Genomic DNA, 21,679 nt, shown 5'->3' with positions numbered 1-21,679 from the left:
TGAACTTCAAATCACGCGGCGGTGATTTGAGGACTTTGCTTCAGATATTTCTAAAATATCTGTACTGATTTATGAGAGAGAGGTGAGTTTAAGATGAAACGGAGATTTATCTTACAGAGGAATATGTGAGGGAATTTAATCTGTTTGACCAGAAATTGCACGCTCCCATCAGGTATCTCAGCTTGTCCCAGGTACACTTTAGTTGAAGAAGAAACCGTTACCTTGTTGACGATAGATCACCTCAGTAAGAATCCTTCAGACTGATATCAGCGTCTCCGTTGAGAACAGCTAAAATCCTTGGAGAGTCGTGCGTGGTTAGTTCAAAACAGAATTATAATCCCAAAACGTCTCTGGATTCTCGGCAACTCTGACTCTTCATTGTCAGCAGCTCTCAGACTCTTTCAGATCTTCTCAGACTCTAACTCCAAAACTCTCCATAACTCTAGTTCTCTGGAATCTCTTGGAACCGACTGCACTCCATGAATTCCCCATGAATTCTCTTCTGAACTCCTTGAGAACTAACTGCACTCTACCAGAACCGGGAAGTCGTCACATTTTAAATGAGTTTACTTCCGAGTTTACTTCAGAGCTTTCTGATTCGTGGATGGACCAGAAAGAGGAGTGGTTTTGTGACGTAAGATGTTATCTAAGCCAAGGTCAGAGAATGAGATTGTTTTAACAACTGACAGAGAGATTATTGCAAAAAAGCAGACTTCGTGGAGTCAACTCTTGGTAATCTTCTGAAAAAGTTTAAACATGACATCTTTCTCGGTAAACATTTTAGTTGACCGAAAACCAACCTTTCACATACTTACGAGCTTAGCTCATTTCAGACAGAAAATCAAGAAATGCATATTAACCTGATTTCTCCTTTGAATGAGGAATAAAATCATTACTTACTGTTTATGTAAAATAAAAATGAGTAGTTCTTTCCAACCTGTAAGCATTGAGTGAAACTAACACAATTTGATTATCAAACATTTGTAAAACAGTAATGATTATAGAGGATTGTCTTTTCTGCTTGATTAATTCAAGAAAGAAAGTCATCAGATGGCTCAGACTTATTCAGATCAATGAAAATAACAGTCTCTGTCCATCTGGTAGATTTGAGGTCATCAGGGTCAGATGAGGGTCAGATCATCAGGTCATCTGGTTCACTACAACAGCAAAGGGTTAACCCTTCACAAAGCTGCAGCAGGAGAAATGTGTGTGCGTGGCAGAGAAGGAGATCAGCTGCAGGAGGGAGCTTCCCCTGCACTTGTGGGCTTCACACATGGTGCAAAATCATTTAAATAATTTATTTAAAATAAACAACTCATGACTCATCCATCAATCAGCCAATTGTGTCATGTCCAATCTTACTTTGAAAATCTATGATATAGCAAACCGCAAAGAAGAGAGAGACTACTGTACATCTGTGTAACCTGTTGTGAAAGTCTACCCTTGCAAGTAAAACCGGTTAAAAATCTTCTCCTGTTCTCGAGTTTATCCTCTTTGAGTATGTAATAAACGAATAGTTTATTTTTGTCCACCAGAAATAATTGGCAAGTCAAAAAGCCTCTGATTCTCAAACACCAGCACTTTTTGCAACACACATTTAGCATCAGTTATTTACTGTTTCCTGGTGGCAGATGGCACTGGTGGTAATTGTATCTCTGAAGAAAAAAGAGGAAGCTTAGCAATCCGCTGCGCTCCTGCCTTCACAAAGAGTGACAGAAAAAAATTATTAGGAATCCTGTTTTTCAGCGATGACTGTTACACCTTACTGTATTTACAAATCAATTTTCAAAACAAATTGTAAAATTAAATTGCGTTCCCCATCCCCGTGCTTCCTTAGTGCACCTCTCTTGGTCTACTTACTGTAGTACAAATGATGATGATCAGACCCACCCACACAGCACAAAGCTTATAGTCCACAAAGATTGTTTTTAAGTGAGGGTGCTAAATGAAGCTCAAAACAACTTTAATTGACTTAGAAATACCACCTTGAACAGGATTTTTTTTCCTGATACAGTCACATTGCTCATTATCTTTTAAGAAATTTCTCTGTAGTTAGTTCATCTATTAAGATCTGGATCTCACAGCCAGAAACCATCTTCCACTGTCTTTCTGTCACTTTTGGTGCTGATGTGTTTGTGACAGATGGTCATTGGGATGAGATGTTTTGACCATTTAAAAAAACGCTAATTCTTCACACCTGCTAAACTTGATAAGTGTGTTTCTTTGTAAAAATGCTATTTGGTTTGCTTTGTGCTAAAACAATGCAATTTGGGAGGGGCATGCAAAAGAAAGATGATGCAGACCCCACCCACAGTTAAATATTGGTGAATCCAGACCTCTGTTTCTACAAAGTCACACTATTGTCTTGAAGAATGACAGCTTGCATGCATTGTTCTGATAAAATATTCATGGCCTTCAAGGACAAGAGTTTGTTATGGTTACTGCATACGTCCTTATAAAATTCTATAAAATACTTCGGATTCACAAATATCACACATATGCAAATGTCATGAGCAGTAATGCACTTCATATCATCACAGATGATCTGTCACCTTTTGCTGGAAACAAACTGGAGCTTTTTTCTCTTTGGCACAAAGAATCCCTTAAAATATCTGAAACATGGATTTGTTTGTCCACAGAGTGTCCACTGTCTTACTGTCTGTCTGAGATCAGTTTGTGTCCTGAGGTCATTCGTGTTTAAGTTCAGAGTTAATACAAAGCTTCCTTCTCATATTTTTACAGTCTGGTTACATTTCTCAGCGCAGCAACAAATTAAATTGTGGGGGAGTGGTGGCGCAGAGGTTAGAAGATGGGCCTGTGATTGGAAAATCGCAGGTTCACCTCCCGGTACCGTCAACATCAAAATGTGGGTGGAAAAGATGAAACACCCACACCTCCCTCCACCCTCATTCACACCACCCTGGGCCCCTGAGCAAGGCCCCCAACCCCCACCATCTGCTCCCTAAACAGGTCTCTCTTGAAAATGAGTTCTCGTGGCTCAATGAGACTACCTGGATAAATAAAGGCTAAATGAAAAAATAATAATAATAATTTGCCTTAGCAATGTGTTTTTCCTTATACTGTATGTCTGAAACTGTCTGGCTGTATTGATCAGCATGATAATTCCTCGAGCTGTGCTGCCTGAAGGCTTGAAGGTCAGATGAACCAGCTGTGCTTTTTGGTTCGGCCTTTGTGATTAACTTTTGAAGCTAACCAGATTTAACCAGATGGCCATCATAGCTTATCTACATTTGCAAACACATACCAACACCCATCTCCCATAGTGAAGGTGAGCATGGAGGCCAGCACTCCAGCATCTACATAAACAACGCTGAGGTAGAGCAGGTCAGCATCTTCAAGTTCTTCAGCATTCACATCACTGAGGATCTGTCCTGGACATTACATAGACACCGTGGTCAAGAAAGCCCGAAAAAGACTCTACTTCCTAAGAAGACCAAAGAAGTTTGGTACAAACACCAGCATCCTCACCAACTTTTACAGGTGCATCATTGAGAGCCTGCTGACAGGCTGCATCACAGGGTGGTACATGAACTGCACCAGTCAGAGCTGGAAAGCTCTACAGAGGGTGGTGCAAACAGCAGAGGACATCACTGGTCTCCACACCATCCAGGACATCTGCCAGAGCCAATGTCTGCGTAAAGCACGCAGCATCATTAAGGACCACACCCACCCAGCACAAGGACTCTTCCATCTATTACTCTCAGGTAGACGAAACAGGAGTCTTCCCTCGCGCATGAAAAGACTCAAAGACAGTTATTATCCACAAGCTGTCAGATGACTGAACTCTTGACAATTATTAATTCAACCTTCATTTATACAGGTTAGTCTCATTGAGCCTCGAGGACTCGTTTACAAGAGAGACCTGATTTTAACACAAAGAAACAGATGAGGTACAGACAACAATAGACAATCATATGAAAAGCATAAAAAATGAAGAGTAAATAGGATTCAAGGATTCAAGGTTCTTTATTTATCATTCGCACCCCATGTGGTACATGTGGTGGAACGAAATTATGTACACAGGGTCCCAGTTACATCCAACAATAAAATGTAAAAGAAAAACAGTAATAAGATCTAAGATATGAACTAAGAAAAACATCAACTAAATATACACTAAGCACTAATAGCATAAAAAACATCACGTCAAACAGCAGCACGAGTCTGTGTGAGCAGATGAGCACAAATGAACACAGCAACATGAAACAGATCAGCAGCAACATGAAACAGATCAGCAGCAACATGATGTGATTTTTTCACAGTGATTATTCTGGTTAGAGATTCATGAGTCTAACAGCCTCAGGGTAGAAGCTGTTCCTCAGTCTAGTGGTTCTACACTTAATGCTCCTTAACCTCCTTCCTGAGGGGAGCTGGGCAAAAAGTGTGTGTGCTGGGTGAGTGGGGTCCTTCATGATGCAGGTGGCCCTGTTCCTGCATCTGGAGGTGTAGATGTCTGTGATGGTGGGGAGACTGACTCCAACATCTTCTGTGCAGCCTTCACCACTCTCTGCAAAGCTTTTCTTTTTGCAGCTGTGCAGCCTCCATGCCACACGTTGATGCTGGAGCACAGGATGCTCTCCACTGCACACCTGTAGAAGGAGGTGAGGACTGAGCTTCCCAGACCAGCTCGTCTCAGCCGTCTGAGGAAGTAGAGTCTCTGATGAGTTTTCTTGATCAGGCTGGTGGTGTTGTTGCTCCAGCTGAGGTTGTCATTCATGTGTACACCCAAGTACTTGTAGCTGGAGACCACTTCTACCACAGATCCTCTTATGTTCAGGGGGGTGTAGGTGTTTTTGTTCCTTCTGAAGTCCACAATCATCTCCTTTGTCTTCTTCACATTGATGTGAAGGTTATTCTCTTTGCACCAGCTCTCCAGGTGTTCCACCTCCTGCCTGTAGCTGGACTCATTGTTTGTGATGCATCTCACCACCACTGTATCATCTAAATACGAAAAATGATTTTAAAAAATGAAACCAAAACAGCTGCATTAAAAATACTGCATGTAAAATACTAAAAACAGGAACATGACTGCGTTGGTTTTTGCCATGAACTTAGCAGATGTTTGAAGCCACTTAGAGAGGTCAAAGTCGACAACTTCAGATCATTTGCTAGCAATTCCAGGAAACAGAAGCGGAGTAGGAGAAGGCCCTTTTGCCTAATTCAGTTCTCACTGAGGGAACACTGCAGGTAATAATGTCCTGAGAGCGCACACTGTAGCTGCACTGACAAAGTGACATGTAGGAGGAGATGTATGAAGGCAACAGACCAAGAAGTGATTCAAAGATGAAAATGTACCAGTGGGAGAGTCTGCGTGAAGTTAATGATGACCAGTTAACCAGTGAATACAGGGTGCAATGGTGGGTACAGTAGTTACAGCCGGTTATGAATCTTATCGCACCGTGATAGTGTCCAACATCTGCAGGGTGCTTGTAGGAGCGTTCATGTAGATAATGTCAATGTAGTCAATGGAGGGAAGGACAGTCACAGTTACAAGGCTTTTACTAGTGTTCAGAGTTAAACAGAATCTATTTCTTAAAGAGAAACCCAGTTTTATGTTCAGTTTCTTTACTACATTTTTGAAGTGGGGCTTAAAAGAGAGAAGTGAATCGACCAAGATACCCAAGATAAAAATCAACAAACTCAATAGGAACACCATTCAAAGATAAAATAGAAGAAAAAATAGTACTGAAATTTTGACAATAACATTGCACCAAGCCACATCTATGACACCTAATATGTTTATTGCTGCTGCACTATGTGGCTGTATCATGTATGTCGCTACCTTACCATCATAATTCATCTCAGTGTTACTCACTACCTGTGCAATAATCTGTCATACAACCTGTGTAGTTTATGTTAGTTATGTGCAGTATACATCATGTGCATTTAAGCGTATATTACTACCTTGAAATACTTATTTATACAAATTCATCCTACTTGCACAATCATATTCTACCATGTTGCTGTTTACTGTATTTCTTTTGAACCATGTATATATTATATTTCTTTTTCACTTTTTGGTACTTTATTTTGTACCTTTATTGCAGGATTAAAAAATGTTTTTTTGTTGTTTTGTGAGTCGAATTGGTTCTTCTCATCCTGAACATTTCATTGCATTGCTGACCTTATATTAACCTGCATATAACAAATAAACAACATAACAACACTAAGATCTGATATGGTACTAGCTGTGAGTTATCCTCAACACTTTTGTTCAAACATTCAAAAGTTCAAACGCAAATAGATTTTGATCTTGATGATGTTTCACATTTTGCCAGCAGCACCTGTTCAAAGAATTATCTTTAACAACTAAAAAGAGCTTAATTTACCCCCCAGAAGGTTTGATAAATCATAAAGCAAGACTAAGCATGAGCGTCTGGAGCCTACACATGCAGTTCACAAAGGATAAAATGGCTAGTAGAGAAGAATGTGCAGCTTTGAAATGTATTTAATTTAACAACAAAGTCCATGCTCTGTCCAGATGACCTGACTGAAAAATGTTGGGTATTTAATTTAAATTATTTACAATCCTTTCTTCATGCTGAAACATTTATTTGTGTTGGTACTAATCAATATTGACTTATCGTTAAATCATTATTGGACTTCTGATTTAAAAAATCTGCTACAACTTTATAATATAATTGGTAACAGAAGTTGGAACAACAATGCCAAATGATCTGAACTTACTGGTCGAGCTTCCTCGTATGATCAAACTGCCCACTGGGTTGCCAGTTTGTCGTGCTGTTTGTATTGTTTCCTCATTAAAAATGAGTTGTTGTCATACATGTGCTCACAGACTGCTTGTTTCAAACACTCCTCTGCTGCCGGTCCACCAGCTGTGTGCCTGAAGGTTTCACAAAGATTTATTTTGTGCAGTAATGCTTGACTGGGATTAACTGAATAATCTTAAAAGCTCTATAAAGACTTTCTTAATTGCGTGTTTCCCTCATTGATTTTGCTAAAACAAATATTGATTGTTGTGGAATCCTTTTTTCACTTGAATTGAAGAAATGCAAAGAATTCATAACCTGTTTTTCATCGATGAGGACTTGTTGACAGGAAATGTTTCATACTTTATCACAGCATAAACAAACTGATGACATTCTCAGCCGATAGCAGCTCTCGTTAGGTGTCATTACTAGCCTGTAAAATGTCATATAATTACATCAAATTGAGCACAGTTGTTGTTTTTATCTATTTATTTTTGATGGGCTTTTTTTTTTTTTTGCCTGGCAGCTCACAGCTTTGTGATTCAGTGGCAGAAATCTACAAAGCTAACTTGACTACTGAGCAAGTGCGTGGTGTACACACCAGGGTCACAATGGTCTAAAAATGGCTTTGCCACTTTAGTTTGGGTGTTTTGACTTGATCCCAGGTGACGACAGTACAGTTAGCTGTCGTCAAACTGACTGCAGCAGTTGTTATAAAGAGGTGTAAGGTGATAAATATTCACTTAATGTGTGAAGTTTTGTTCATTTACTGTAGACATACATTTCATAGTTTTTAGTTACCAATGCACATGCATAAAATCCAGCACCACATGGGCCAAATACATTCAAGGGTGGCATTTATCTCTATTTAAACTGTCTTTCATATGCAAGAGTAATAAATTAGTTTTACTGGTATTTTATGTTGTGATGATAAAATATCCTCAACATGCAAAGTTGTCATGTGAATGCAGAGCACAGCTGAAGCATTGGTAGTACGAACACTGTTTAGACTAAGTGGATCTGGAAGTAGGCATGAAAATATCTAGACCATGATGCTTCACAAAGTAGTGACACTGAGCATGTGCACGTAGTAACTGTAAAAAAGTTTCATGCACAATGCTTCAATAACAGGAGAGGTTTACAGGAAAATAAGTGAGACCCTCGTGTTAAATGAAGACGTATTACAGCTAACTCAGAATAAGTGTTGCATCATAGTTCATTATAACTCCAGGCCTCCAGAATCTGAAAATATTTTTTAGAATATATGAAAGAGAATTGTGGAGACATCAAATTTGTCAAACGCTTCCATGTCCCGGTAATAAGAATAATACCAAAATAAATTTTTGGCCAGTCTGCAATGTGAGTTTCACACTGGTTTCATCTAATTAAACTTCTAAGCTAGTCAGTGGTTTCATTTCTTACTGGCACCTTTATTAGACAAAATGTCTTCAGGTGTCAAGACACTGATATGTGATATATAACTCGGATCAAAAACATGCATGCTAGGCTGACTGGTAACTCTAAAATGATCTCTAAGCATGAGTGAAAGTGTGAATGGTTGTTTGTCTCTATGTGTCCCTGTGATAGACTGGACGTCTGTCCAGGTTGTCCCCCAACTCTCTCACAGTGTCTGCTGGATACTGGCACCAGCGACCCCCAGGACCTAGAAAGGAAGAAGTGGGTAAAGATAATGGATGGATGGATAAACATTAATTTTATGGATACAGAAAATAAAGAAGACTGTGCATGTGTGAATTAAAAATGGCAATAAAGCACTATCTAGAAATGAACCATGGTTCAATTCGACTGTACAACCAGATTATCATAGAGGGTATTTTAAAATACCTACACATGAGAGATATGCAATAAATGAAATAAGAGGTAATTAAGATAAAATAAGATATGATGATACAATAAGATACAATAAGATAAGATAAGATAAGATAAGATAAGATAAGATAAGATAAGATAAGATAGTGACTGTCTCTGGCACTAAATGCTGCATTGAATCCTTGTGTTGAGTTTGGATTCATGAGACTTGTTTTTCAATGTGTACTGCAAAAAATATATATAATTAAAGAATTAACTATTTTTTCTCATCTCTACCTGCTTGATCTGTTTGTTTTTTTTGACCAAACATATAAAATGATTTGTTTATATAAGTGTGACTTTTATTTTTTCCCTGCAACACATTGTTACATTTCAAGCACCTACACCTGTCAGATGCTGATGTACAGAAACCATTCTGTACTGACTCACAGTCTGTTCCAGGTGTCAAATGAGAGCGAGCACAGTAAACAAATAACTCGCCTGCAGGCCTCATTATTACAACGGATTTAAATACAAAAAAAAAAAAAAAAAGAATAATGATTTTCTGGTTAAAAAGTGGGACATTTTAAAAGATAAAGAAGAAGCTATTATTAAACATGAGGGTTTTTTTATTATTGTTTACTGAGGTTGTTGGTCATGTGGTTAGAAGTGGTGACTTCTGACAATAAGCAATATTTCTGAGGGGAAAAAAATCAAAGATATTAATAGTTTAAGTATTATATTTAACTATTAATAGTAGACGAATGTGTTCATGCACAATGTCACCTGCATGCAGCCCACAATTTTGTGACCAGACTGGTTTGAGGATCAACAACATGTGTGTGATGATACAATTCATTAAGATGCTCACAGCAGCTAAAGAAGAACAACAAGAAAGCTTATTTTGACGAGACGTGTGAGAGATTTGTCATTGTCCACATTCATCAAATCACCTATAGAGATGGAGCGTGAAATTGTGTGACTCCCCCAAAATAATAAAATAGTAAGAAGTCTAGTATGGCAACTAGTATGCATGTCATCAAAACTTGATGCCTGTATCCACCACAATGAAGTTGAAATCTTCAATCTAAGTCAGCTGTAAAAATCTTATAAGAGTTTCTAAAACAAAGAGTTGCAAATTCTACATGGGAATTTGTTGCTTAAGAGGTGATTTTATTTTTTATTATTTTGCAGGATGGCCTTTCTCTAATGTGGTGTGCAAGATGAGCGGATTTGTGCAGGGAGTCTCCGTGTCGGCTTCAGTCTTTACCCTGGTGGCCATTGCCGTTGAAAGGTTTGTACACGGTGTGCTCACAAACCTAGCAACTGTTACCAGCTCAATATTTATAAAGAAGTAGTGAGATTCTGACTCCACAGTACTGTTTCTGACTCTGTTGAACATTGTTGAGGAAGCTTGAGCAACATTTTATTACTAACATGCAAATCTACAGGCAACAACACTTTAAAACAGTAATTTATTAGATTTTAACTTTACTATACAGAAACACATACAAAAAAAAACCTATTTTCACTCTGATTGGGTAATCACATTACAATTAAAGACAGAAGTGCAAAAAATAAAAAGAAAGAAGGAAATTATTGTGTAAGGGTGCCGGTTCTTTTTCATCATGGATGAGGAAAAAAGTGCTTAATTGTAAAACCATCCATCCATCCATCCATCCATTTTCTTTACCCGCTTATTCCATTTTTGGGTCACGGGGGTCACTGGTGCCCATGTCCAGCAATCACTGTGCGAGGGGCGGGGTACACCCTGGACGGGTCGCAAGTCCATCACAGGGCTAATTGTAAAACCACAATTCCAAATTATTTGGGATGTCATGTCATGATATGTTCCTGTTTTTAGTTTTCTACATCGCTTTACAATCTAGCTGTTTTTGTTTAGTTTTTTTATATAATAGTTTCCTTCATTTGTTCTCCTCATTTTGTATGCATTCTTTATGATTGTCTATTGTTGTCTACTGTTGTCATCACTCTTTGTTAAAATCAGGTCTCTCTTGTAAATGAGTCCCCGAGGCTCAGTGGGATTAACCTCTCTAAATAAAGGTTGAAGTAATGTAAAATGTAAATATATACAGAATGCAATCATTTGCAAATCCCATAAACGTAAACTTTATTCACAATGGAACATATACAGAACAAAAATATAAACGCAACTATTTTTCATGAGCTGAACTTAAAAATCCGACTTTTTCTATGTACACAGGTGTTTTTCTCTCAAACATTGTTCACAAATGAGTGTAAATCTGTGTTAGAGAGCACTTCTCCTTTACCTAGATAATCCATCCACCTCACAGGTGTGGCATATCCAGATGCTGATTAGACAACATGATTACTGCACAGGTGTGCCTTAGGCTGACCACAATAAAAGGCCATGCTTAAATGTTCAGTATTATCCCACAGAACAATGCCACAAATGTAGCAAGCTTTGAGGGAGTGTGAGTTGGTACGCTGGCTGCAGGAATGTCCACCAGAGCTGTTGCCCGTGAATTGAATGTTCATTTTTCTACCATAAGCTGTCTCCAAAGGCGTTTCAGAGAATATAGCCATACATCCAATCAACCTCACAACAGCTGACCGTTTGTCATCACACCAACCCAGGGCCTCCACATCCAGCATCTTCACCTCCAAGATCATCTGAGACCAGCCACCCAGACAGCTGCTGCAACAATCGCTTTAGATAACCAAAGAATTTCTGCGCAAACTGTCAGAAACCGTCTCAGGGAGGCTCATCTGCATGCTCATCATCTTCATCCAGATCTCCACCTCAACTCAATACATACAGTAGCATACAAAGAAGAATCTTTAAACTTTGGAATCATCCATCCATCCACAGCACCCCTCGGTGCAGGGTTCTTCTTCGTTTCTAAGAAAGATAAGACCTTTAAGATACTGCATCGACTTTAGGGGATTAAACCAAATAATCATAAAGAATAAGTACCCTCTGCCACTTATTGATTCAGTATATAATCAGCTACAAGATGCTAAGATCTTCACCGAGTGGGCGGCTGTGGCTGAGTGGTTAGAGCAGTCGTCCTCCAATGCAAGAGTTGGAGGTTCGAATCCACCAGCAGTCACATGCTGAAGTGTCGCTGGGCAAGACACTGAACCCCTCATTGCCTCTCATGTGTGTCCCATCAGTGTCTGAATGTGATAACTCACCGATTAGTCTCTTTAGAATGATTTGTCAAATTAGCTTTGTATAGATCTAGTAGAGTGCTGTATGAATGGGTAAATGAGGCACAGATTGTGTTGTAAAGAGCTTCGAGTATCTCGATAAGATAGAAAGGCGTTATTTAAGTACAATCCATTTACAGTATAACTCAACTTTATTTTCGGTAAATTAACATTATAAAAAGGAAAACAATATAAAATGCAAATTACAAATCAATAATTTATCAAAAAAGGAATAGGCTGAACCCAAGGCTTATATTTGCTTACACCATAGACTCAGCAGTCTATATAATGAATGATATCTACTGTCCATGCAGATACATACATAAGTACACATACACACGTTTATATTTAAATATGCATGTATATACATAAATACACATACTCACATTACATACAGTACATACATGGTTACACATTGCATATATACATCAACATAACAGTATAAGCTTTTATAAATTTACATTTTAAGGCTCTTTTAAAGCTCACCAGAAAAGCACATAATTTGAGATCATCATTCAGTTCATTCCACAGTTTCATGCCAATAACTGAAATACATCTAGATTTTACTTTACTTTTCTCTTTAGCTAGTTCAAATATTAACAAACCTCGTAAATTACATTTACTCTCTCTTTATGTCAATAATTTCTGAATTCCAGAAGGAAGACTTTTATTCAGTGCTTTATACATTATTTCCATTATTTTTATATAAACAATGTCAATAATTTTTTGTAAAGTATTACTTTGAATAAAAAGTTTTTTAGTTGTTTCACAATATCCCACTTTATTAATAAGCCTAATTGCTTTTTTTTTGGTAACTTTACTAATATGTCAATAGTTGTTTATTTGCATTTCCCAATATTTCTGAGCAATATGACAAATAGGGCATGACCAAGGAAGAGTGTATAATATGCAAGACTTTTACATTTATTAAATATTTTATTTTAAACAATATTCAAATAGTTTTTGTAATTTTATTTCTAATATATTCAATATGAGGCTTCCAAACTAAGTTTGTTGTCCAGAATGATACCTAAAATTTTATCTCATAAACTCTGTCAATTTCACCTCCATTTATATGTAATTTTACATTATTGTAAATCCGATTACCAGAAAATACCATAAATTTAGGATTTTTTTTCATCTAAAGATAGTTTTTATAATCAAACCACTTTTTTTTAACTCAGCTAACTCTTTTTCTACTATTTGTATTAGTCCATCCATATTTTTCCAGAAAAAAAAGTATCATCAGCAAACATTATAAATTTCAAAATACTGGATACTGTAAAAATATCATTTAAATATCCATCCATCCATTTTCTTCCGCTTATCTGGGGTCGGGTTGCGGGGGTAGCAGCCTAAGTAGGGAGGCCCAGACTTCCTTCTCCCCAGCCACTTGGGCCAGCTCCTCTGTGGGAATCCCAAGGTGTTCCCAGGCCAGCCAAGAAACATAGTCCTTCCAGCGTGTCCTGGGTCTTCCTCTGGGTCTCCTCCTGGATCTGAGGTTCGAACAACAATCAGACTTGCTTCTCCAGTATCCTGGAATATGCCTTAGCAGGGAGGCTGAGGAGAGTGATGCCCCTGTAATTGGAGCACACCCTCCGGTCCCACTTTTTGAAGAGGGGAACCAGAGTCAGGGGACTTCGGAATTGGTCTGTCCATAACCAGGTTAATCACAGTGAAAAATCACATCCTGCTGCTGCTGATCTGTTTCATGTTGCTGCTGATCTGTTTCATGTTGCTGCTGATCTGTTTCATGTTGCTGCTGATCTGTTTCATGTTGCTGTGTTCATGCGTGCTCATCTGCTCACACAGACTCACATTCATGCTGCTGTTCGACGTATTGTTTTTGTTTTTATGCTATTAGTGCTTAGCGTATTTTTAGTTGATGTTTTTCTTAGTTCATACCTTAGATCTTATTACTGTTTTTCTTTTACATTTTATTGTTGAATGTAACTGGGATCCTGTGTACATAATTTCATTCCGCCACATGTACCACATGTGGTATGAACGACAATAAAGGAACTCTGACTCTGACTCAGCTTCCGTTATGGCAGATGTGAATGGCAGTTTCCCAAAAAAGAAATTCAAATGGAATAGGAAGGAGAGGGACAGAAAATCCCTTTGTGTCAGCAGCCTCCTGGATTATGTTGGGCAGCTCCAGAGGAGGGCGTCGACGGTTGGGAGCGGTGTGGTCGCCGACGTGGGAAGACCCGAGGTGGCTGAGCATTCTCTCGGCCGCTCTTCTTCCGTCACTACGCTCTCCAGGAGGGAGGGAGCAGCAGGGCTGCTGCCCGCATCACCTTTCTCTGAGGAATCATCAGATTCACTGTGCGACTTTGCGTCAAAAAAGGTGATGGCGTCATCCAGTGAGTAGCGTCCCACCACAGAAAAAACACTCGGCGGGGCTGCTGCCAGCATCGCCTTTTTCGGAGGAATCATCCGATTCACTGTGCGGAAATGCGTTAGAAAAGGCGGTGGCATTGTCCAGCGAGTAGCAGCCCGCCACGGAAAAACACTCCTCAGCACTTACCTTGAACAAGGCTGCTCGTCGCTGCTTCTTCTCGGGAGGAGCTCACGGGGAAGGCAGGAGGTGGCGAGGTCGGCGTGGCTGAGACCCAGGCATCCTTCGCAAATGTTGTGCCGGTCAAAGCTTATGATGTAGCCGGTCTGGCAGGACGGGCACAGGCAGATGGTGCTGGACATCTTCTTCGTTCTGCAGTGCTAGCTGGCTGAAAAAAAATGGGAGCCGATTGCCCGATCTCACTGAAATTTATACAGACCGGGGGTGGGACCCACACAGCTGGTGGGCGCGGACTAAAGTTTTCAGTGCTGCGCGCGAAGGGGATAAACCCACTAGCGACAGCCTTAAAGGGCTGCGCCTATACTCATAGAATCTGGGGTTATAGTACGTAACCGTTTTCCCACATTTCTTCAGTGCATTTTAAATGAGCTTTGATTCAGAAAATAAAGGTTGTTTACAGTTGGTGTTCTCACATAGCGTCTTCGTTGCATGATAGAGCATTAATCTGCATGTGTTCATGGTCTGGTATACTATGCTGCCCACTGCTTGCTCCAGAACACTGCAGCATATTGGCAAGCATGGAAACAAACCAGCAATTTTCTTGTCCCAAGATGGCTGCACTGCTACATGCCTCAGCCTCCCCCCAGTTTTCCCGAGACCAATAACATACCGGTTCACGTATGGTTTCTACTTTGCATTATAGAGCTTTACCAGAATTTGTGGATGTTACAATGACTGTAATCAGACCTGTTCTTAATGCAGTAGCTCCTGAGGGCACAAAGATCATCCAGTACTGACTTTCAGCCTTGTCCTTTGAACTCAGATATTCATGCAGATTTTTTAAGTATTTTGATCATATTACATACTGTAGATTAATGGATATTTTAAGTATTTTTAATTTTCCATTGAGAAATTTTATTCTGAACTTGTGCTCTATTTTTAGACAGTTTTTCACAAACTGGGATTTCTCTGCCTTTCCTTACTTTGAGATCCTGCCTCTTTAAAATGCTTTATTTATACCCAGTTCTCTTACTGACCTGTTGCCAATTAACCTAATTATGTGCAAACATCTCCTGCAGTTGTTAGCCTTCTGATGCCCCTCCTTGTTAGGTATTTTCTCTCATACCCAACAGAAAAAAAGACACCACACAGGACAGAGTAAGGTTTTTGGCCAATGCTCCTTGCAAGGAGGGAAATCTGCCTCTGGTCTGAAACCAGAGGTGAACTCCAAAGCCTTGCTGTTAGAACTGGCTTTTATTTGGTAAGAGTGACACATAAGTGTTTGGCTTGGAACACTCTTTGATCAGAACAAAACATCTTGTACAGGCTCAGTTGATTAAATGGTTATTGTAATGAGTTTCTGACACCATCTGTATCAGTTTAAGGGTGAGGAGAAAAACAATGACAGTGCTGGAATACTAGTTGATACGTTTTGACATGTTTGGTTTTTAACAAACAGTTCTAAGTAAAAACAGCTTATGTAAATACAGAGAATTACTATCGGCTCGGATGTGGACTGATAGTATCAGAAACTTTTTGCTTTGTATGCACAGAAGTACAGGAATAGTTTAAAAGTGATAACAAATGAAAAACTCTTACACTCCTAACTTTTAAAAAAATGTGCTGCTACCATCAAATTGAAAATTACCTAGTTTTTTTCCTGAAGAAAAAAAAACTCTATACCTTTCTAAATTTAAAAATGTTATATTTACATTGTTCTATTGTAAATAAATAAGGGTTTATTAGATTTGCAAACCGTTGCATTCTACCCAACATTTTTCAGTCAGGTCATCTGGACAGTTTCTGTTTTTTGTGCTGAAATGTTTCGCCTGGGGTCCAGAAGGCTTCATCAGTCAAGGATACGCACAACAAAACTGATTCTTCCAGTTCTGCTTGTGATAAGATGGTCTCTTTGGTACGCCCCCTCCTCCATTGCTGGCCCTCTTCCTTGTTGACAGTCTTGTCAAACTGGTTGAAAACAACAAAGTCCATGCTCAATAATCCAGGTATAAAATCCAACATTTTTACAACAGGTCATTAAATGATTGACATGTCTTCTTACGGTTCCAGTCAATTGTGTTGCTAAAACAAACAAAAATGTTGTTCTCACAAATCGCCAAATTTGTGTATTGTTTAGCTGTAAAAGTAGCATTATGCCATAAATCTAGACTTGTTTTGACAATTTGTGTTTTAAATGACTTCTTTGACATGATTGATAACACAACTGATAAAAGACTATGAAGGATTCTCTCACTTTTCTCCTTCACTGTGAGTCATAAAATATATTCAAAAAATTATTTGTTTTGGTGAGAAAATCCAAATTTGTTTGATTGTAGTCACATAGAAATGATTACAATACTATATTTTACATTTTACTGTTGAATTTCGTTTTTTTTCATGGTCAAGTTCTGTGATTTTGTGTGTACTGGGCTGTAGCCCAGTTAACCTCAGCTTGTATAAAAATAATATAATTTTCCTCATTTAACATTGCAGATTTAGATTTTTGTAACATACGAAAACACTTGGATTTTGTAGATATGTCTTGATAAGCTTAAAATGATCATCTGGACCAGGGGTGGGCAACATGTTTTTCCCAGAGGACTAAATTAAGATATTTTAAGAATCACAAGTCCGTTTGGAGAATTGGAAAACAATTTTTCTTGAACACTTATAATCTGGAAGACATTTTTTCAGCCTTGCTTGATAAAAAAAAAAGTCTTCTCATTCTGCTTTAGGAATATAAGACCTACTCTCTGTAAAATGACTCTTATGGCAACATATTTCTTAGCTTAATTAAGAAAAATAAAATAAATCAATAAAAACATAAATACGTAAATATTGCTTTTTGGAGTCTTTAAGAATCAGTCTAGTTCTAGAAACACTTAAAACATGTTATTAATCAAAAAGTTTCTATTCCAATTGAGAATTATGGGGGTTGAATGGAGATTGTTCAAGGGGCCATATCTGTCCATATCTGCCCATGTTTGATCTAGACGCTGTATTTCTTCTTTGCTATGATTTTATTTAAAATGAACTAATTCACTTTTGTCATCTGATCACAGCACAACGTGCAGGAAAGCACTCATTTTTATTTCGAAACACCTGTTTTTTACAGTAACACATTAAACAAAAATGAGTTCTAATATTTCACTCAAATCAACAAAGGTGGTACTAAAGACAATCATAGGATAACAGCTTATTATTTTATTGTTCATTGTGGACGGAGAAGTCACAGTGTGATCACTGAGTAATCTGACATTTGTGAGTCTGAACCAAAATGCAGTCTGGTCCAACAACTAACATTGACATTTAATGAAATATTAGAGGAAACAATAAACCAATTTTAATTGTATCATTTTGTCTTTGATTATGATTTATGTCTACTTGCTAATCTGTATCAATGCTCTTTTTACAGGTTTCGTTGTATTGTGTACCCTCTACAACCAAAGCTGACTCTGCTCGTTTCCAAGGTAGCCATTGTGACCGTCTGGGTGTTGGCGGTGTTAATCATGTGTCCTGCTGCAGTGGCACTAACTGTGGAGAAAGTTCCCTTTCATTACATGGTGTACAATGATGACTTGAATCACACACTGCCCTTGTACACCTGCTACGAAAACTTTGCCAACCCTCAGATGAGGAAGGTGTACACAGCTGTTCTGTTTGCTCATATCTACCTGGTTCCTCTCACGGTGATCATGCTGATGTATGTGAGCATCGGAGTCAAACTGTGTTCCTCTGCGGTTGCGAACAGAGAACCACAACGGGACCACGCCATGGTCCAGGCAGGAGGCAGGAGACATATTCAACCAGTGATTTCACAGAAAAAGATCAAGGTCATCAAGATGCTCATTGTGGTAGCTTTGCTTTTCATGCTGTCCTGGTTGCCCCTTTGGACCCTCATGATGATGGCAGATTACGGTGGCTTGGACAGGGAGCAGCTGGACCTTATGACCAGCTACATCTTCCCCTTCGCTCACTGGCTGGCTTTCTCCAACTCTGGTGTGAACCCCATTGTCTACGGCTACTACAATAAGAACTTTAAGAGGGGCTTCCAGGCCGTGTGTAAAACAAAGCCCTTCTGCTGCCTCATGCAGGTGTGGTGCAGAATGTCCAGGTGGGGAAGAAGAGGAAGGTCTGTGCGAGCGCCAGGTCAAGGTACTGAATTAGGAGAAGGCTCCAACAACCATGGCAACTTTGTACTAGGTCTGAGAAATCGTGTGCACAATGACAACAAGTTGAGTGAAACACCAGAAGAGAACAGGAGCTCGAGGGTGGGCTGTGTGGTGGTCCACAAAGGTAGAAGTCTTCCCGATCAAGGCTTAGAAATGGTAGCCATACATGGGAAGAGCAGCAACGAAGAAGGTTCTGAAAAGGTTAGCTCACTAGCAGTTTCAGTGTATCAGGCATGGGATAACTGAGAATTATCTCTGACATGAACAAAGCCACGACAGGCTGAGCTGTAGTTCCAAGGAGCAGAGAATTATTACTTATGTCACATTACAAGTATTCTCAGTGATTACAGTGATGGGGACACAGTACTCAGTATTTGTGGGGTTGTCACATCTTCTAGCACAATTACCTAAAACTGTTTTTTATCAGACAACCAGCAAGACCCCATTAAAAATATTTTCCTAACAAGCAGCTCATCATATAAGAAAACCACTATCGTTCTTTGGTTTAATACAATATGCACATCTAAACGTAATTTAACAACCAACATATAGTATATTGTACAAAACCTTTTGTTACTTTCTGGGTGATTTTTTTTTTTTTTTTCATCTATTTGCACAATAAAATAAAAGGTAAGGTTCAGAACCTGGGCCACTCTACACACCAATCTGTTTTTAAGTAACTTGAATGAAATGGTTTTGTAAGGCCTTTTTATAATAATTTTAAAAAAAGTCTGCACAATTCATAAGAATCTAAAATTAGAAACAATTTGACCAATTGATGGAAAGTTCGGCTTCTAATTTTTCAGAGCTGTGCTCATTGCAAATATAAACCTAGTTTACAGTTGAGTTGACAGTTCTAAAGTATTTCTAGTTGATATTTTCAAACATTTGTCAGTACCAGGATTCAGTCTTGTGTTCAGAATTTAACTGACAATCACCTGTGATTAAAATACATAAAGAAGCATAATCTTTGAAGCTCTTGCACAACAGTAAATTAAACATTTGAAAGTGTTTTTTTTTTATCTTAGAAAAGACAAAATGAGAAACAAATGCATTCTCACAGGTAAAATATTAGCCCAACCAACATACTCACCACTTTTCTACAGTGCCTTGTGAAAGTATTTGGCCCCCTTGAACTTTTCAACCTTTTGCCACATTTCAGGCTTCAAACGTAAAGATATAAAATTTTATTTTTTTTGTGAAGAATCAACAACAAGTGGGACACAATCGTGAAGTGGAATGAAATTTATTGGATGTGTCCAACTTTTTTAACAAATAAAAAACTGAAAAGTGGGGCGTGCAATATTTTGGCCTCCTTGTGTTAATACTTTGTAGCGCCGCCTTTTGCTGCAGTTCCAGCTGCAAGTCTCTTGGGGTATGTCTCCATCAGTTTTGTACATGGAGACACTGAAGTTCTTGCCCATTCTTCTTTGCAAAACAGCTCGAGCTCAGTGAGGTTGGATGGAGAGCGTTTGTGAACAGCAGTCTTCAGCTCTTTCCACAGATTCTCGATTGGATTCAGGTCTGGACTTTGACTTGGCCATTCCAACACCTGGATACGTTTATTTGTGAACCATTCCATTGTAGATGTGTCTTTATGTTTTGGATCATTGTCTTGTTGGAAGATAAATCTCCGTCCCAGTCTCAGGTCTCTTGCAGACTCAAACAGGTTTTCTTCCAGAATGGTCCTGTATTTGGCCCCATCCATCTTCCCATCAATTCTGACCATCTTCCCTGTCCCTGCTGACAAAAAGTAGGCCCAAACCATGATGCTGCCACCACCATGTTTGACAGTGGGGATGGTGTGTTCAGGGTGATGAGCTGTGTTGCTTTTACGACAAACATATTGTTTTGCATTGTGGCCAAACAGTTTGATTTTGGTTTCATGTGACCAGAGCACCTTCTTCCACATGTTTGGTGTGTCTCCCAGGTGCTTGTGGCAAACTTTAAACAACACTTTTTATGGATATCTTTGAGAAATGGCTTTCTTCTTGCCACTCTTCCATAAAGGCCAGATTTGTGCAGTGTACGACTGATAGTTGTCCTATGGACAGACTCTCCCACCTCAGCTGTAGATCTCTGCAGTTCATCCAGAGTGATCATGGGCCTCTTGGCTGCATCTCTGATCAGTCTTCTCCTTGTTCCAGATGAAAGTTTAGAGGGACGGCCGGGTCTTGGTAGAGTTGCAGTGGTCTGATACTCCTTCCGTTTCAATATGATTGCTTGCACAGTGCTCCTTGGGATGTTTAAAGCTTGGGAAATCTTTTTGTATCCAAATCCGCCTTTAAACTTCTCCACAACAGTATCTCGGACCTGCCTGGTGTGTTCCTTGGTCTTCATGATGCTCTCTGTGCTTTGAACAGAACCCTGAGACTATCACAGAGCAGGTGCATTTATACAGAGACTTGATTACGCACAGGTGGATTCTATTTATCATCATCAGTCATTTGGGACAACATTGGATCATTCATAGATCCTCACTGAACTTCTGGAGTGAGTTGCTGCACTGAAAGTAAAGGGGCCCAATAATATTGCACGCCCCACTTTTCAGTTTTTTATTTGTTAAAAAAGTTTGACATCCAATAAATTTCATTCCACTTCACGATTGTGTCCCACTTGTTGTTGATTCTTCACAAAAAATTAAAATTTTATATCTTTATGTTTGAAACCTGAAATGTGGCAAAAGGTTGAAAAGTTCAAGGGGGCCGAATACTTTCACAAGGCACTGTACCAGCCAATATTCCACTCTTTACCTGTATATTAAAGATCAGCATCTCACTGACCTATATGTTATTAAAGAGGAGCATCTCAATGAAGCTGCTATGCCTTTCTTTGCTCTCTTACAAGTGCATTACAGCCATTTGTTCCATAAATGTTTTGATGTTAAGTAAAGTATAACTTTTAAGTTCTTGTTCAAGCCCTTGTTGCAAAGTACAATAATATGTTAGATAAAATAACATCTAGCAGTCATCTAAAAGTGTGCCTTCGTAAGCAAAATAAAATGAAAATTAATTTAAAAAAAATCTACCTCCTTTGTAAATTCTCAAATGTTTAAGTCATCTCTCATGAAACAAAACACAAACATGAACAAAAATGTGTTGGTCAGCTACCTCGATTTCCATCAGTGTACTTTTATTAAAACAATTAAATATTATGACCCTTTGGAAAAATGTATAAATACAAAATATTTAACAAAGCACAAATGTTTTATAGATCCCAACTGAATGAGTTATAACCATTACTCATAGCATATT

At 38.8% G+C, this 21,679-nt stretch overlaps 1 protein-coding gene across 1 annotated transcript in view; it reads left to right on the top strand.

The window, feature by feature from the left end:
* The window catches only part of npffr1l2 (neuropeptide FF receptor 1 like 2), a 125,245-nt gene extending 106,574 nt beyond the window's left edge, over positions 1-18,671 (top strand). Inside the window, exons 2-3 of the mRNA XM_037680592.1 lie at positions 9,732-9,831; positions 17,669-18,671. Coding sequence (XP_037536520.1) covers positions 9,732-9,831; positions 17,669-18,671 — 1,103 coding nt within the window. The remainder of the gene's footprint in view (positions 1-9,731; positions 9,832-17,668) is intronic.
* Positions 18,672-21,679: the final 3,008 nt, after the last annotated feature.

Source organism: Nematolebias whitei, chromosome 8, assembly GCF_014905685.2.
Source record: "Nematolebias whitei isolate Nwh7 chromosome 8, NemWhi1, whole genome shotgun sequence".
In the NCBI taxonomy this organism is placed as follows: Eukaryota; Metazoa; Chordata; class Actinopteri; order Cyprinodontiformes; family Rivulidae; genus Nematolebias; species Nematolebias whitei.
Note: the sequence above shows the minus strand (reverse complement) of the source record. Positions and strands in the feature narration are given on the sequence as shown.